The 19034-nt window shown below is 41.9% G+C and overlaps 1 protein-coding gene across 1 annotated transcript; it reads right to left on the minus strand.

Annotated features, from left to right (window-relative positions):
* Positions 1 to 133: 133 nt before the first annotated feature.
* nsdhl (NAD(P) dependent steroid dehydrogenase-like) lies at positions 134 to 17205 on the minus strand. Its single transcript, XM_067996655.1, has 7 exons — positions 17051 to 17205; positions 16662 to 16823; positions 11814 to 11960; positions 11594 to 11722; positions 7400 to 7542; positions 3721 to 3823; positions 134 to 2511 (listed from the first exon to the last, which is right to left on the minus strand). Exons 1-7 carry the CDS (start codon positions 17069 to 17071, stop codon positions 2179 to 2181), a joined length of 1038 nt encoding a protein of 345 aa, XP_067852756.1. The 5' UTR covers positions 17072 to 17205; the 3' UTR covers positions 134 to 2178.
* Between the last annotated feature and the right edge of the window lie 1829 nt (positions 17206 to 19034).

The raw sequence follows: 19034 nt of genomic DNA on the forward strand, positions 1-19034 counted from the left end.
CTATGAGGAGAGAGTAAAATGGGCCTATATTCTCTAGCATTTAGAAGAATGAGAGGTGATCTTATTGAAATGTATAAGATTCTGAGAGGGCTTGACAAGGTAGATGCTAAGAGGCTGTTTCGCCTGGCTCGAGAGTCTAGAAGTAGGGGGTCATAGTCTCAAGATAAGGAGGAATTTCTTTACTCAGAGGGTTGTGAATCTTTGGAATTCTCTACTCCAGAGGGCTATGGATGCTCGTTGAGTATATTCAAGACAGATCGATGGATATGGGATCAGGTGGGAAAATGGAGTTGAGGTAGAAGATCAGCAATGATCAGATTGAATGAGAGCAGGCTTGAGGGGCTGTATGGCCTACTCCTATTTCTTATGTTCTCTCTGCAAATAATTCTTGTGCCCAATGCAAAAGTCCTCTTCCACAGGCAAGCTCTTGCTCCCATGATACAAAATGTGACCATATCCATAAAAACATCTTTTGACAGTGTACCATTGAACCCTGAACCTTTTTATTGTTACTGGATAATAGATAGGAATGCCATTATATCTCATCAATTCAGAAGACAGATGTTAGCCAGAGATAATTTTTAATAATACAGGCTAAACTAAGTATTATTCATGGATAGAGTTATTTACAGAAGCAGTAGTTTAGGTGGCATGATTGATCAGTTGAAATACAGCATCTGCAGCCAGTTCACAGAGCATTAAACAAAGTTAGTTAGATAAGATCCCTTAAAAATTTCCTGGACAGGGATAGCAGTTTACATTCTAAGCAGACCAACAGAATAGAGTCATTGCTGCATTTCCAAGGAGCCACATTTCATCCTTGTACCTCACAGCCAGAGCAAAACCAAACTAAGTAATGGTAGGTAGCTCAGAAATTCATGTCCAGGATTCCCTTTGAGCATTAGTCCATCCTAATGAGATTTGTAAGATAATGTCAGATACCAATCTTTCAAATGGTATTCATGAAGTGTTCTCATGGGACATGTGACATGTGACATGTGACATTTAATATCCTAATATTTTAAGCTGTTAAGGATCCTTAGTCTTTTCAAAGATTTAATATAGACCTTTCATCTCATTGTAACTAATGTCAGCTTTTAAATGAATGCATAATCCCCATCCTGAACACGGCATTTTAAAATCCACTTTTAAACAAAGGAACAGTAAAGAAAAAACCATGAACAAAATATTCCATGTGTCACGGAAATGTATAATAGCTGAAGGAATAGCAGCACTATCCTTCAGAACAGAACTAACAGTGTCATAGCAATATCACTAACCCAACTTATACCAAACTATTTAGGTATTAAGCACAACTCCATAAAAGGGGAAAAAGTGGATCATTTTGTGTTTGCTTGTGTACATCTTAACAGCCACAACAGTGCTGATGTTGTGAAGCAAAGTTCAAATTAGTGATTCGTGACAGCTTCCCAATTATTTTATAATTTAAAACAAAGTTAACTAGATACAGTTAGAGAATACAACATAAAACACAAAAGCTGCACAGTATCCAATATAAGAGCTGAGCATTCTTGTATTTTTTTTAAAAAGCCATAAAGGAATTACATGACATCAAACTTTGGGAGTTTTTTTTAAAATTAAAAAAGCTGACAGGTCAAGAGAATCCCAAACATTTCACATGGAAGACTTCAGTAATAAAGTCACAACTTGACATACAAGTCAAACATGAGCAAAAATGCATCTTTCCAGCTTTTGAGTTGAATTGGCATGCTGTTCTTTGTTCACTAATTTGCTTTAAAATATCAGCTTGAATTATAGCCCAATAAATCTATCAAAATGGATACTGCACAAATACTTTGTGCAGTAAAGGCCTTCTGGTCACCTAATATTTTCTATCTAGAGTATGCATTGGGAGTAGGTCGGTGTTTGCTTCTCTACATCCAAAAATGCCTTTTTATAATGGGCCACAGGAAACACTGCCACTGAACAAGATAGATAACTATTTTTCCCCTTCCCAGAGGTGGCAGATGTCACTATAATTGGTGTTTTACCAGTTTTTGACTGGATTCCATGCCTTGCAACCCAGTTAAGAACTGGCAAAACTTATTCCAATCATGGCACACAAAGAGCAACCATCTACCCAGATATTCAATCCACTTGTTACCACCAGATTCAGAATTAAATAGTATAACAAATAATGGGTGGCTGAAACTGTAGTTAGCCTGATCTACTGAGGTATGCAAAACTTTGAATTGTACACTTGATCCCTTCTCTCAGGCAAACAACAGGTTTATAACCTAGATCTTTCTTTGCTCTTTCACAACTGTAGTAGTGGAACGTTCCTGCTAATGCTACTCTCATGGGAGTGAAGGTAGGTTTAATGTTCACAAATGGCTTTAGTAGCAACACCAAAATAGAGAGTAAGAAGGCCAAATAATAAGCCAGCAGATAGGGTATGTGATACTTTGGAGGATCATAATTTAATCCAACTAAAAGCTCAGACAAGAAGGTCCAGAAAGGAATCGGTTCATCATTTGTGATATGATAAGCCTATTGGAATTAAAAAGAAAAAAAGTCAAGAAAGCAATGAACATATTACAAAACAATGTCTTTCAAATTAACCCACAAACATTATAATGCCAATTTTGATAATTTTCAAAATTGTAATGTTTCACTATGCAGATGGGAGGGAGGAAAAGAGGGCAACAGCTAAACTAATTTTAGGTAAACATGAGCATTGAAGGATGTCAGCCATAGCTCCGTGTTAGCACTCTCGACTGAGTCAGAAGGTTGTGGGTTCAAGCCTTACTCCAGAGACTTGAGCACACAATCTAGGCTAACACTTATGCAGCACTGAGGGCGTGTTGCATTGTCTGAGGGGTCATCTTTCGGATGATGTGTTAAACAGATGTTCTCTTTACCCTCTGGTGGATGTAAAAGATCCCATGGCATTATTCAAAGAGCAGCAGGGAAGTTCTCCCCGGTGTCCTAGCCAATATTTATTCCTCAACCAACATCACTAAAAACAGATTAAGTGGTCATCATCTTGTTACTGTTTGTAGTTCATGTGCAAATTGGCTGCCGCATTTCCTACATTACAACAGTGAATACACTTCAAAAGTACTTAATTGGCTGTAAAGCGCATTGGGATGTCATGAAAGGTGCCACATACATTTGCCAGTTTTAATATAGGTATCAATGTAAAATTAATAACTAATCTTTTGGTCGACTCCTGAGGTGGGTTATACTGGGTCTGTCTACAGCTGCTGTGTTACAGCTATTTCGAAGTTTAATTCCAAACCAATTACTTCATCTTATGATCCCTTTATATAACAAGGTCATTTCTGCTAGCAAGAGTACCATCAGAGGGACCAAAACAGTCTTTGAGCAAAGAACTTTGCTGGGTGATGAATAGTGCAGCTGGTCACGTAGGTAAATGGCTCCTGCCAGCAATTGTTAAATCCCCTCCCCCTGTGGGGTCCTGCTACAGGCTGATCCCTCTATCCAACAGTAAAAGCTAATAGGTCAGTAGCCTATACAGATAACTCCAGTCATCAGGAAAAATTGCAGCCAGATTGTCTGAAGACAGAAATGCAGTGTCCTGTTCTTACTGAATCTTCCCTGCAGCGTCAATAGGGAAGTTCAGCACTAATGGGGAACAATTACAGTGAGAGCTAAAAGTGGAGATTAATCAAAACAAAGTTGAAAAAGCTTGCTTAGATATATTTATGTAGAGACACATTAATGTCAATCCATTACCTTTCCACAGATGTAAGACTTTGGGTGAAGTTTCTCTGCTGCCAGGATCAACCCATGCACAACATTATCAATATAAGTGAAGTCTACCAAGTTCTTGCCACTGCTATAAAAGATAGAAGCACAGTTTTATCAGGCTGTGAGATAAACCAGCCAACAAAATATTGCTGTCACATCTAACAGATTCCAGGAACAATAATTAACAGCTAAATTGCCCATTACTTCACTTCAAACCATGTTTCTGTAGAATTTTAAAAACAAAACATATTTTAAAAAGTCACAAAGAGTGGATACGGGCAACACCCACAATATCAGACCATGTGACCCATCCATCCATTCACACTCACAGAAAGAGCAATATGTATCTCCCTATTCTCACAGCAGATGGTGTTCCATCCTCTTTTGCACTGTCCAACCTCCAAACAAGAGCTGCATGTACTAATTATTTAGGTTCTCTCTTTGAAATCAATCTTTGCATTTTTAGGCACTTAGTCACTATGAGAGATGGGAGTTGATTTGAGTACAGTTGAAAGGTGGTGCTATTTATTAGTAACAAAGCACAGAATGACAATGAGCAGAATTACTGCCTTCATCCTGTCTTTGAAGAGTTGAAGCAGGAAGGAAGCATGTTGTATGGACGATTATGTTTTAATATAATTTGCCATCCAAATAATCCCACACCCTGATCAATGAGAAAATTACTGTTGTGTTCTGACTGGTCATTGCTTAGTTAGGTGTTCAGTTCGCACCGAGGACACCATCCAACGTATTGTGTGGCACTACCACCGTGCTAAATGGGATAGATTCAGAACAGATCCAGCAGCTCAAAACTGGGCATCCATGAGGCGCTGTGGGCCATCAGCAGCAGGAGAATTGTATTCCACCACAATCTGTAACCTCATGGCCTGGCATATTCCTCACTCTACCATTACCAACAAGCCAGGGGATCAACCCTGGTTCAATGAGGAGTGTAGAAGAGCATGCCAGGAGCAGCACCAGGTGTACCTAAAAATGAGGTGCCAACCTGGTGAAGCTACAACTCAGGACTACATGCATGCTAAACAGCGGAAGCAACATGCTATAGACAGAGCTAAGCGATTGCACAACCAACGGATCAGATCAAAGCTCTGCAGTCCTGCCACATCCAGTCGTGAATGGTGGTGGACAATTAAACAACTAACGGGAGGAGGAGGCTCTGCAAACATCCCCATCCTCAATGATGGCGGAGTCCAGCACGTGAGTGCAAAAGACAAGGCTGAAGCGTTTGCAACCATCTTCAGCCAGAAGTGCCGAGTGGATGATCCATCTCGGCCTCCTCCCGATATCCCCACCATCACGGAAGCCAGTCTTCGGCCAATTCGATTCACTCCACTGATATCAAGAAACGGCTGAGTGCACTGGATACAGCAAAGGCTATGGGCCCCGACAACATCCCAGCTGTAGTGCTGAAGACTTGTGCTCCAGAACTAGCTGCGCCTCTAGCCAAGCTGTTCCAGTACAGCTACAACACTGGCATTTACCCGACAATGTGGAAAATTGCCCAGGTATGTCCTGTCCACAAAAAGCAGGACAAATCCAATCCGGTCAATTACCGCCCCATCAGTCTACTCTCAATCATCAGCAAAGTGATGGAAGGTGTCATCGACAGTGCTATCAAGCGGCACTTACTCACCAATAACCTGCTCACCGATGCTCAGTTTGGGTTCCGCCAGGACCACTCGGCTCCAGACCTCATTACAGCCTTGGTCCAAACATGGACAAAAGAGCTGAATTCCAGAGGTGAGGTGAGAGTGACTGCCCTTGACATCAAGGCAGCATTTGACCGAGTGTGGCACCAAGGAGCCCTAGTAAAATTGAAGTCAATGGGAATCAGGGGGAAAACTCTCCAGTGGCTGGAGTCATACCTAGCACAAAGGAAGATGGTAGTGGTTGTTGGAGGCCAATCATCTCAGCCCCAGGACATTGCTGCAGGAGTTCCTCAGGGCAGTGTCCTAGGCCCAACCATCTTCAGCTGCTTCATCAATGACCTTCCCTCCATCATAAGGTCAGAACTGGGGATGTTCGCTGATGACTGCACAGTGTTCAGTTCCATTCGCAACCCCTCAAATAATGAAGCAGTCCGAGCCCGCATGCAGCAAGACCTGGACAACATCCAGGCTTGGGCTCATAAGTGGCAAGTAACATTCGCGCCAGATAAGTGCCAGGCAATGACCATCTCCAATAAGAGAGAGTCTAACCACTTCCCCTTGACATTCAACGGCATTACCATCGCTGAATCCCCCACCATTAACATCCTGGGGGTCACCATTGACCAGAAACTTAAGTGGACCAGCCATATAAATACTGTGGCTACAAGAGCAGATCAGAGGCTGGGTATTTTGCAGCAAGTGACTCACCTACTGATTCCCCAATGCCTTTCCACCATCTACAGGGCACAAGTCAGGAGTGTGTTGCAGTACTCTCCACTTACCAGAATGAGTGCAGCTCCAACAACACTCAGGAAGCTCGACACCATCCAGGACAAAGCAGCCCGCTTGATTGGCACCCATCCACCACCCTAAACATTCACTCCCTCCACCACCGGCGCACTGTGGCTGCAGTGTGTACCATCCACAGGATGCACTGCAGCAACTCACCAAGGCTTCTTCGACAGCACCTCCCAAATCCACGACCTCTACCACCTCGAAGGACAAGAGCAGCAGGCACATGGGAACACGACTACCTACACGTTCCCCTCCAAGTCACACACCATCCCGACTTGGAAATTATATCGCCGTTCCTTCATCGTCGCTGGATCAAAATCCTGCAACTCCCTTCCTAACAGCACTGTGGGAGAATCTTCACCAGACGGACTCAAGAAGGCAGCTCATCACCACCTTCTCAAGGGCAATTAGGGATGGGCAATATATGCTGGCCTTGCCAGCGATGCCCACATCCCATGAACAAATTTTAAAAAAACTAACCGATATGGAAAAAAATTAGTATTTGTTCATGGGATGTGGGTGTCGCTGGCGAGGCCAGCATTTATTGCCCATCCCTAATTGCCCTCGAGAAGGTGGTGGTGAGTCACCTTCTTAAACCGCTGCAGTCCGTGTGGTAAAGGTTCTCCCACAGTGCTGTTAGGTCGGAGTTCCAGGATTTTGACCCAGTGACGATGAAGGAACGGCGATATATTTCCAAGTCGGGATGGTGTGTGACTTGGAGGGAAATGTGCAGGTGGCGTTGTTCCCATGTGCCTGCTGCTCTTGTCCTTCTAGGTGGTACAGGCCACGGGTTTGGGAGGTGCTGTTGAAGAAGTCTTGGCGAGTTGCTGCAGTGCATCCTGTGGATGGTACACACTGCAGCCACTGTCCGCCGGTGGTGAAGGGAGTGAATGTTTAGGGTGGTGGTGAGCTGCTTTGTCCTGGATGGTGTTGAGCTTCTTGATTGTTGTTGGAGCTGCACTCATCCAGACAAGTGGAGAGTATTCCTTCACGCTCCTGACTTGTGTCTTATAGATGGTAGAAAGGCTTTGGGGGGTCAGGAGGTGAGTCACTCGCCGCAGAATGCCAAGCCTCTGACCTGCTCATGTAGCCATAGTATTTATATGGCTGGTCCAGTTAAGTTTCTGGTCAATGGTGACCCCCAGGATGTTGATGGTGTGAAACACTTATGTATATTCTTACATCTATACAGTACTAACCCAATCACAAACTTCATCTTGCCACTCTTGGCAGCCTGTACAAGGACAGGTACTAAATGAGGGTCTTGTGGTCCAAAAATGCCATGAGGACGAATTGCAATGGTCATGAAGTTCTGATCTGGATTATTGGCATTGAGAACTTCCTGTAATATAAAAGTATAAAAAGTTATTTGTGAACATGCAAGTAGGGAAGAAGCTAGAGCATTCACTTCCATTGAAAAGCAGTAGTTTTTAAACTTTCCTGCACAAGTTTAAAAACTTTCCAATCAGCACAAGGGAGTAAAATGGATGTACTGGAGAAGGGGAAGCAAGAACTTTATAGAATCATCGAAAGGTTACAGCACAGAAGGAGGCCATTCGGCCCATCGAGTCCGCACCAGCTCTATGCAAGAGTAATCCAGCTTATCTCACTCCCCCACCCTTTACTTGAAAGGGAAAAAATTACAAGGCTACAGGGACTCATCCTGTTCCCTTTTGAAGGCCATGATTGAATCTGCCTCCACCACCCCCTCAGGCAGTGCATTCCAGATCCTAACCACTCGTAAAAAAGTTTTTCCTCATGTCACCTTTGGTTCTTTTGCCAATCACCTTAAATCTATGTTCTCTGGTCCTTGACCCTTCTGCCAATGGGAACAGTTTCTCTATCTACTCTGTCTAGACCCTTCATGATTTTAAATACCTCTATCAAATCTCCTCGCAACCATCTCTGTTCCAAGGAGAACAACCCCAGCTTATCCAGTCTAAAGTCCCTTGAATCATTCTAGTAAATCTCTTCTGCACCCTTTTTAAGGCTTTCACATCTTTCCTGAAGTGCAGTGCCCAGGACTGGACACAATAGTCTAGTTGTGGCTGAACCAGTGTTTTATAAAGGTTCATCATGACTTCCATACTTTTGTACTTCTGCTTCTATTTATAAAGCCCTGGATCCTGTATGCTTTTTTAAAACCACTTTCTCAACCTGCTCTGGCACCTTCAACGTTTTGTGCACATGTAACCTCAGATCTCTCTGTTCCTGTATCCCTTTTAGAATTGTGCCCTCTAGTTTGTATTTCCTCTCCTCGAACTTCCTACCAAAATATATCACTTCACATTTTTCAGCTTTAAATTTCTTCTGCCACGTGTCCAGCCTGTCTCTATACTCTTGAAGTCTATCACTAACCTCCTTGCTGTTCACTACCCTTCCTAGTTTTGTATCATCTGCAAATTTTGAAACTGTGTCCTGTACACCCAAGTCATTAATATATCAAGAAAAGCAGTGGTCCCAGCACTGACCCCTGGGGAACACCACTGCACACCTCCCTCCAGTCCAAAAAAAATTCACCACTACTGTTTCCTGTCCATTAGCCAATTCTGTATCCATGTTGCTACTGCCCCCTTTATTCCATGGGCTGCAATCGTGATAAGTCTACGGTGCGACATTTTATCAAAGACCTTTTGAAATTCCATATACACCACATCAACCACATTGCCCTCATCTACCCTCAGATACCTGATTGAGTTTTTTGATGAGGTTAGTTAAACACGATTTGCCTTTAACAAATCTGTGCTGGCTTTCCCTAATCAATCCACCCTTATCCAAGTGACTTAATTCCGTCCCGGATTATCGTTTCTAAAAGTTTCCCCACCACTGAGGTTAAACTGACTGGCCTGTGGTTGCTGGGTGTATTTTGAACAAGGGTGTAATATTTGCAGTTCTCCAGTCCTCTGGCACCACCCTCGTATCTGCGGATGTTTGGAAGATTATGGCCAGTACCTCCGCAATTTCCACCCTTACTTCCCTTAGCAACCTAGGATGCATCCCATCCGGACCGGGTGACTTATCTACTTTAAGCACAGCTAGACTTTCAAGTACCTCTCAATTTTTAGCCCATCCAGTATCTCAACTATATCTTCTTTTACTGAGACTGTGGCAGCATCTTCTTCCATGGTAAAGACAGATGCAAAGTACTCATTTAGTACCACGGCCACCCCCTCTGCCTCCATGAGTAGATCTCCTTTATGGTCCCTAATTGGCCCCACCCCTCTCCTTACTACCCGTTTACATGCCTGTAGCAAACTTTTGGATTCCTTTGTATGTTGGCCGCCAGTTTATTCTCATACTCTCTCTTTGCCCTTCTTCTTTCCTTTTTCACTTTCCCTCTGAACTTTCTATATTCTGCCTGGTTCTCACTTGTGTTATCAACCCGACATCTGTCATACGGCCCTTTTTTCCATTTCATCTTACTCACTATCTCTTATCATTCAGGGAACTCTGGCTTTAGTTGCCCTTCTTTTCTGCCTCGTGGGAATGTGCCTAGACTGTACCCGAACCGTCTCCTCCTTAAAGGCTACCCACTGTTCAGTTATAGTTTTGCCTGCCAATCTGATTCCAATCAGACCAGATCTGTTCTCATCCCATTGAAATTGGCTCTCCTCCAATGGAATATTTTTACTTTAGAGTGGTCCATGTCCTTTTCCATAGCTATTCTAAACCTTATGATACTATGATCGCTGCTCCCTAAATGCTCTCCCACTGACACTTGCTCCACTTGGCCCACGTCATTCCCTAGAACCAAATCCAGCAAGTATTTCCTCAGAGCAATGAGCCTAATCAGAAAACATACCAAATCAGCATTTACGTAAAGGCAGAGTAAACACGATGCTGTTCAAGTTCAAAAAATATCAGCTGTTTTGGGTTAGGGCGGGCAGAGGTATAGATTTGTTCCATCTTTTCCAAACAAAAATTGCAATTAGCACACGGGGGTAGGAGTAGAATCTGAAATTCACAAACAAAATGTAAAACTGGAATTTCGTAGAAAACCAAACCAGGAGATCAGCAACAGAAAATTACCTTTACAACTCATTTTTATAAAGTATTTATTGATGAACTGGATGGCACATGGGATTGTCACACTGATCAGATGAGTATCTCTGGCTGTCGGTTGCAGGTAGTGAGTTTTAGGCAGACATTCTCTGTCCCACAGTATAAAACTACTCAAAGCATCAGAAACTGGCAATCTAATGCAGTGAGACAATAAACATGCCTGGTGTGGCAAATGGCAAAATGTAGATTAGTAAGTGGGGTGGTCTCCTAAGATTGGGTTGGAGGGACATCGTTGTGGCAGAGGAAAAAGAGCTTTATCCTGCATTTGGCTGTGGTGAATGTTCATAGCGGGCAGCAAAGTGGAATATTCCATTTTCCAGCACTAATATCCTTCATCTCAATAATCACCTTGTTAAACATGTAAATGGGGAAATATATTTTCATAAGAGGTCTGAAGTCATTGGCCACAAAAAAAAATGAATGCCTTTCTTTCCAACAGGTAGCACCTGAGCAATGGGCTTAAAAAGGGGCAGAGCGGATTAACAGTTACATTACAACCACATTGCAGACCCCAGACTATCCCATGGGCAGTGGAAGATTAACTAGCTTATAAAAACTTTTTGTATCCAGCACGCTTGTCACACCTCAAATGTCACATTTGTATCTGATAAACAGCAAAAGAAAATGAATTTGACTTTTTAAAAAAAAAGTCAATCACAGTCTCTTTTCCATGATCTTGATAACCTGGCCCCTCCTTGAGGGCAGGTCAGGGATTTAATGCAGCTGCCAATCTACTGAAACTTCCCTCATCAGTTAGCCTCTAATTGACCTCAGTTAAGCACTGGAACTAAACAAACAGACATGTTGTTTACAGTCTTATCTTAGCAGTTAGACATCATCAAGGTGCTCCAGGCTACTGATGAGCAGTGCCATGGTACATGTAAAAGTTGAGGTGTGTCACACTTTAGGCATTATACATACAAAATTCTGTGTCACTTCCTGCTGTTTTCTTTTGATTTGGGGGAGGAGCCAGAGATTTAGAAATATCTACCTATCCACAAAGAAAAAGCTACTCTCTATACTTAACTTCAGGATTTTCCTCCATATACTAGTGGTTTTTTTTTTGGAGGGGGCAGGGGTTGGAGGTGGTGAGAGGAGCCATCTGTGCAGAGATTATATTTTGTTTTAAAAAATGGAGCAAGTGTTTGCACTCTTACTAGTAATGTAACTTGTTAATTGTTAAAAACAAATTCAAAATTCTATCTTTTTTGAGTTTCAAGTTAAGTATTTTAGTAAAGTTTACATCACTCAGCCGTACTATATCAAAGGCCAGCAGAAATACATAACTTTATCAGTGCTTTTTAAAGTGATGCTAAGACTATTAAGCTTACCATCTCCTGTAAGATCTTGGTTTGTGAATAGTAGTCAATGGGCTTCTTAGCATATGGTAGGTCTTCAGAGCCATTTTTTAGGTCTATGCCTTCAAATACAACACTAGCACTACTCGTCAACACCAGTTTCTGTATGCAAAAAAAAAAAAAACTTTGTCATGAAAGGTCCGGGGGGGGGGGGGTATAAATGGTTATAAAGCTGCAATGCACCATTTCTTACCTGAACACCTGCTTCCTTACATGCTTCAATGATAGTTTTGGTCCCTGTGTAATTAACCTTATAGAAGAGTTCTCTGTTGTCACTGGATGGTGCTGGAGAGGCGCAGTGAAATACGATGCTAACATCCTGAACTGCTGGCAGTATATCCTAAACAACCACCACAATTTATTAATTTGCAATTCCATTGTTGACTTCTTACTTTTAAAGACACACCGAAGCATGCAACAGTATAGGACACAATACCAAGATTAACTAGATGGACAACCTGTGGAGACTTGTGGGACAACAAGCTCCTCTTGGCTGAAAATAGCCTGAAAGTTTGTAATTTTAGGGGAAGGGGCAAGGCCATAATGAAACTAAAATCAAATTATATATTTGCTTTCATGATCTCAACAGCTGCCTTAGTCACTACCAAAAGTATTACTTTTGGCATAATTTCCTCTTCAACTCCTGTATCTAGCAAAATACCAGCTACCTAGGCACCATCATGATGGCCACAAACAATGCACGTGAAATATAGCAGCAGACATCAAGTTATCATGCCACTATCAAAATTACATTAATATAGTAATACAAATATCTAGTCTCAGGTAGGTGGTCCTTGCTACAGTATATTATATTGGCACACTGCTGAGACTAAAGAGATAAACTTCTTTACTCGGTGGTTAGAATGTGAAACTTGCTACCACATGGAGGAATTGAGGCGACTAGCATAGATGCATTTAAGGGGAAGCTTGATAAGTACATGAGGGAGAAAGGAATAGAAGGATGTGCTGATAGGGTGGGAGGAGGCTCGTGTGGAGAATAAACACCGGCAAAGACCAGATGGACCGAATGGCCTGTTTCTGTGCTGTACATTCGATGTAATAAAAGCTCAGATTCATCATGAATTTTTTTTTAAAAAAGGGACAGGAACCTTGTGATGTGGTTGGGCAAGCAGCCCATTGGCATAACAAATAACACCACTTTTTAAAAAGTCAGCATTCTTGTCATCTACTGCATTATGATGAAATTTAAATGGCCAGTGTACTCTACTGAACTGTTTTAATATGCGCGGCCACACCGTGCTGTTACAAGAAGTTAGAAAGAGATAGAAGCACTATTACATAGAAAAATTCATTAGAAAAGGGAGTGGCAGACAGCTAATGTGATTCCTATATTTAAAGGGGATAGAACCAAATATAGACCAATTAGCTCAATGTCAGTGGTAGGAAAGATAATGGAATCCTTACTCAAAGATGGAATAGAAAAAACCAAATATAATAGTCAGCACAGACTCCAAAAGGGAAGGTCATGCTTGACCAACCTTATTGAATTCTTTGAAGAACAGAAAGAGTAGAAAAGGGTCATGTAGTAGATATATTTCTATTTTCAAGAGGCCTTCAATAAAGTACCGCATAGTAGACTCATGACTAAGGTCAGAGCATGTGGAATTAGGGGACAAGTAGCAGAATGAATAGCAAGCTGGCTACAAAACAGAAAACAGAGTAGGGGTTAAAAATAGTTATTCAAACTGGCAAAAGGTGGGAAGTGGTGTTCCACAAGTTTACATAAATGATTTGGACTTGGGAATCAGAAGTACAATTTCAAAATTTGCAGATGACACCAAATTGGGGGTATAGCTAATACCAAGGAGCACTGCGACAAAATACAGGAAGACATTAGTAAACTTGCAGAATGGGCGTGTAATTGGCAAATGGAATTTCAATATAGATGAGTGAGGTATTTAATTTTGGTAAGAAGAATAAGGGGGCCACATACTGCTTGGATAATAAGAGTCTAAATGGGGTAGAGGAGCAAAGGGATCTGGAGGTACAGATACACAAATCACAAAGTAGCGATGTAGGTTAATAAGGCAATTTTTAAAAAATCAAACCGAGCACTGGGGTTCATTTCTAGAGGGATAGAATTGAAAAGCAGAGATGTTAAACTTGGGAGTAGCGTGAATAGTTCGGGTCTCCATATTATAAAAAAGTAGAGAGGAGCTGGAGAAGGTGCAAAAAAAATTGCTAGGATGATACCAGAATTGTGAGGTTATACTTATCAGGAAAGATTGAACAGGCTGGGGCTCTTTTCTCTAGAAAAAAGACTGAGGGGTGATCTGATAGAGGTCTAAGATTATGAAAGGGTTGACAGAGAAGATGTTTCCATTTGCAGGGGAGACCAGAACTAGGGGCTGTAAACACAAGATAGTCACTAATAAATCCAATAGGAAATTCAGGAGAAACTTCTTTATCCGGAGAGTGCTAGAATGTGGAACTCACTACCATTCGGAGCAGTTGAGGTTGACTAGCATAGATGCTTTTAAAGGGAAGCTAGGTATAAACATGAGGGAGAAAGGAAAAGGATATGCTGATAGGGTTAGATGAAGTAGGGAGGAGGCTCATGTGAAGGACAAACACCAGCATGGACCTGTTGGGCCAAATGGCCTGCTTCTGTGCGGTACATTCTATGTACGTAATTCTATGTAAAAGACCAAGCCTTTAGACCGATTGAATCCATTCTTTCCACAGTCCACATATGATTTGACCCACCAGGGAATCTACCCTAATGTAACTAACCTGTAATCCTACTTCAACACTACATGTTTCTGCAAATTTATCACATAATTCATTCCTTCTCTTCCCCCCCCCCACCATTACCACCATGTTTGGATATTAAAACTGAGTTACACAACACTAACTGATGACGCCAAGAAGTTCTGTTCCAACAGGCAGAGGAGCTTTTCATCACATCAGTCTGGGCTGGATTTGAACCAAGGTTGCAGAGGTGAAAATAAATTAAATGGGGTTTGGGAAAACAACAAGGAAATGAGATTGAATGCTTCTAGCCAGGGTGCTAACACTGGCACAGGTACATTAGAACATAAGAAATAGGAGTAAGAGTAGGCCATATGGCCCCTCGAGCCTTCTCCGCCATTCAATCAGATCATGGCTGATCTTCGGCCTAAACTCGACTTTCCCCACCCGATCCCCATAACCCTTGATTCCCCTAGAGTCCAAAAATCTATCCATCTCAGCCTTGAATATATTCAATGACTCAGCATCCACAGCCCTCTGGCATAGAGAATTCCAAAGATTCACAACCCTCTGCATAAAGAAATTCCTCCTCATCTCAGTCTTAAATGGCCGACCCCTTATCTTGCGACTATGCCCCCTAGTTCTAGACTCTTTAGCCAGGGGAAACAATCTCTCAGCATCTACCCTGTCAAGCCCCCTAATAATCTTATGTTTCAATGAGATCACCTCTCATTCTTCTAAACTCGAGAGAATAGACCAATTCCACTTGACCTCTCCTCATAGGACAACCCTCTCATCCCAGAAATTAATCCAGTGAACTTCTGTTGTACCGCCTCCAAGGCGAATATATCCTTCTTTAGAGAAGGAGACCAAAACTGAATGCAGTACTCCAGGTGAGGTCTCACCAAAGCCTTGTACAACTGTAGTAAGACTTCCTTACTCTTGTACTCCAACCCCCTTGCAATAAAGGCCAACATGCCATTTGCTTTCCTAATTGCCTGCTGTACCTGCAAGCTAACTTTTTGTGTTTCTTGTACGAGGACACCCAAGTCTCTCTGAACACCAACATTTAATAGTTTCTCACCATTTTAAAAAAATATTCTGTTTTTCTATTCTTCCCACCAAAGTGAATAACCTCACATACTCCGTTTGGCACCTTCTTGCCCATCACTTAAACTGTCCATATCCCATTGCAGACACTATCCTCCTCACAGCTTACTTTCCCACCTAGCTTTGTATTGTCAGCAAATGGATACATTACACTCAGTCCCTTCATCTAAGTCATTAATATAGATTGTAAATAGCTGAGGCCCAAGCGCTTGCGGCACCCCGCTAGTTACGGCCTGCCAACCCGAGAATGACCCGTTTATCCCTAACTCTGTTTTCTATCCGTTAACCAATCCTCTATCCATGCTAATGTATTACCCCAACCCCATGAGCCCTTACCTTGTATAACAACCTTTTATGTGGCACCTTATCTAATGCCTTTTGAAAATCCAAATATACTACATCCACTAGCTCCCTTTATCTACCCTGCTAATTACATCCTCAAAAAGATTTTTCAAATAATATTTCCCGGTCATAAAACCATGTTGACTCTGCTTAATCATATGATTTAAGTGCCCTGTTACCACTTCCTTAATAATGGATTCCAGCATTTTCCTGACGACCGATGTCAGGCTAACTGGCCTGTAGTTCCCTGTTTTCTCTCTCCCTCCCTTCTTGAATAGCGGGGTTACATTTGCTACCTTCCAGTCCACTGGGACCATTCCAGAATCTAGAGAATTTTGGAAGATCATAACCAATGCATCCACTATCTCTGCAGCCACCTCTTTTAGAACTCTCGGATGTAGGCAGTCAGGTCCATGGGATTGGTCGGCTTTTAGTCCCATTAGTTTGTCCCGTACTTTTTCCTCTAATGATATTAATTATTTTAAGTTCCTCACTCTCATTTATCCCTTGGTTCTCTACTATTTTTGGTACAGTGAGCCAAACTGCTTCCTTCTGTACTGAAGGAATGTACAATGATTTAGCACAAACACTGCACACACTACAGCTGGATTTAGCACTTTTCTGCCAGTTTAGTAACATTTCTCAAGTAGTTAATGAGTTAAGATTATTACAGGTGCAGTGATTGAAAGTTAGTTGTTCACTCCCGTTAATCAAATTGTATTCAAACGGAAATGCAACTGTGTGTTCCTGGTATTTCATTAGCAGGTCAAAAAACAAAGCTGAGTTTTTTCTCTTTTTGCGAACAGATGGCAACATGTCATGAGAAATAGAGTTTTAAATGCTGTAGTGTTACAAATACAATATCATTTATACCGACCTCTTTACAGCACAGATCTGCACTGAAGAACTGAACCCCTTCATTTTCAAATGGCTTTCGGACATCCAAAATATTAACAACGTATCCTTTCTCCAGAAGCTTTTTCACTAAGTGTTGGCCCAAAAAACCTGAGCCACCGATAACAGTACATTTCTTACTGTGCTATAAAACAAAATGAAAAAAGACATTTGCACAAGATCTTAGCCAGACAGGTGACAATCATTGAGAACATTGCAAGTTGTAGGTAGTCTGCACAATTACATCAACGTCCCCATTCTGAGTCTCAGTCTCTCCCACTCCGCTCATTATGCATCCAAGCAAATTTCCGTCTTCTCTTTTACGCTACACACTGCATTAACTGAGACACTGTCAATAAAATACTCACTCACCACCCGCAAACGCGAAGCCATCTTCCGCAGCAAACTAGAGTTTATTCGGGGATTTCAACCCTGCGAAGATGAACACTGCGCTCGACCAGAACGCCGTTAGCTCCACCCCTTAAACTTCATTGGGCCAAGAGGGCAGCACTATCCCTTCTGATTGTTGTAAATGCCCCCTTCTGGCGTAACGTTGCCCAGGTGACAGCCCACCATCCAATCAGATTATCAGCTGATCATGGGCTGGTGATGGCAAGTGAAGCAAAGACCAATCGGAATTAGTTCCACTCCAATTTCAACGTTCCCTATAAACCCATTCACAATATAATGCGCTGAGCTACAGTACCTGTCATGTGACTGGATAGATCAAGTGTATCCACTTAACATAAGGTAGTAAGTGTTTAGAATGGATTGCCCAATGTCATTCAGGCTGATATCAGGAATATTTAAAAGGGAGTTGGATAGGTATTTGAGAAAATTAACTCGGATATAGGCTGTGCATGGTTTTTGAACTGGGTGCTACCTTTTTGAGAGGGGCCAGGAACTTTCCAGCAGGACGTTCTCCATTAATAAACTTGCAGAATGGGTGTGTAATTGGCACAGGATTGCAATATAGGCAAGTGTGAGATGGTGCAATTTAGTAGAAAGAATAAAGAGGCTACATACTCCTTTGAAAATAAGAATATAAATGAGGTAGAGGAGCAGAGAGGTCTTGGGATGCAGGTGTACAAATCACAAAGTAACAACACAGATTAATAAGGCCATAAAAAAAGCAAAGCACTGGGGTTCATTTCTAGAGGAACAGAATTGAATAGCAGAGAAGTTACGTCAAATTATGTTATATATAGAACCTTAGTTAAACCACACTTAAAAAGTACCATGCATAGTTCTGGTTTTCATATTATGAAAGGGATACACAGGCACAGGATAAAAAGGTACAAAAAAGGGCTAGATTTATTGGTGAGTATCTTATTTATGGCCCCTAGTTTTGGCTACCCCCATAAATGAAAACATTTTCTTTATCTACCCTTTCATAATCTTAAAGACCTCTCAGGTCACCCCTCAACCTTCTCTTTTCTAAAGAGAGCCCCAGCTTGTTCAGTCTTTCCAGATAGGTGTACCCTCTCAGTTCTGGTATCATAGGATTTTGATAGTTTCTCCTTATTTACTCTGTTTCCAGTGGCATTAGAGTCAGTAACCAGAGGACTTAGATTTAAAAGGTAATTGGCATAAGAACCAAAGGCAAGAGGAGAAGAAATGTTTTTAGGCAGCAAGTTCTGATCTGGAATGCACAGCTTGAAAGGGTGGTGGAAGCAGATTCAATAATAACTTTCAAAAGGGAATTAGATAAATACTTGAAGGGGGAAAATTTGCAGGGCCATGGGGAAAGGGTGGGGTGGGGGAAGAGGGCAGGAGAGTAGGACTAATTAGATAGCTCTTTCAAAGAGCAGGCACAGGCAAGATGGGCCAAATGGTTTTCTAAGGCAAAAACATCACAACTAGAAGTCAAGTGGTGCAAGACAAAAGTTTTATTTGACATTAATATTCTGCCATCAACAAGTTCATTCAAGGAGACAGGTGAAGCACTTTTGGTTCAAATTATTTCACAGTGAAAAATGTACTTACAAGAGCCAGCATAGGTTTGTGAAAGGTAGGTCGTGCCTGACAAATCTGATTGAATTTTTGAAGAGGTGACTAAAGTAGTGGACAGGGGAATATCAATGGATGTTATTTATATGGACTTCCAGAAGGCATTTGATAAGGTTCCACATAAGAGACTGTTAGCTAAGATAGAAGCCCATGGAATAGAGGGAAAAGTACAGTCTTGGTTAGGAAGTTGGCTGAGCAAGAGACAGAGTAGGGATAATGGGTAAGTATTCACATTGGCAGGATGTGACTAGTGGAGTCCTGCAGGGATCTACCTTGGGGCCTCAATTATTCACTATTTATTAACGATTTAGATGAAGGCATAGAAAGTCTCATATCTAAGTTTGCC

Source organism: Heptranchias perlo, chromosome 15 (genome assembly GCF_035084215.1).
Source record: "Heptranchias perlo isolate sHepPer1 chromosome 15, sHepPer1.hap1, whole genome shotgun sequence".
Taxonomy (NCBI): Eukaryota; Metazoa; Chordata; class Chondrichthyes; order Hexanchiformes; family Hexanchidae; genus Heptranchias; species Heptranchias perlo.

Coding starts and splice junctions, on each gene's coding strand:
- nsdhl (XM_067996655.1), bottom strand. CDS start 17,071: ATGGCTTCGCGTTTGCGGGTG. Junction 11,961..16,661: donor CAGATCTGTGCTGTAAAGAG/GTCGGTATAAAT, acceptor GTGGTTGTTTAG/GATATACTGCCAGCAGTTCA. Junction 3,824..7,399: donor AAGATGAAGTTTGTGATTGG/GTTAGTACTGTA, acceptor TATCTTTTATAG/CAGTGGCAAGAACTTGGTAG.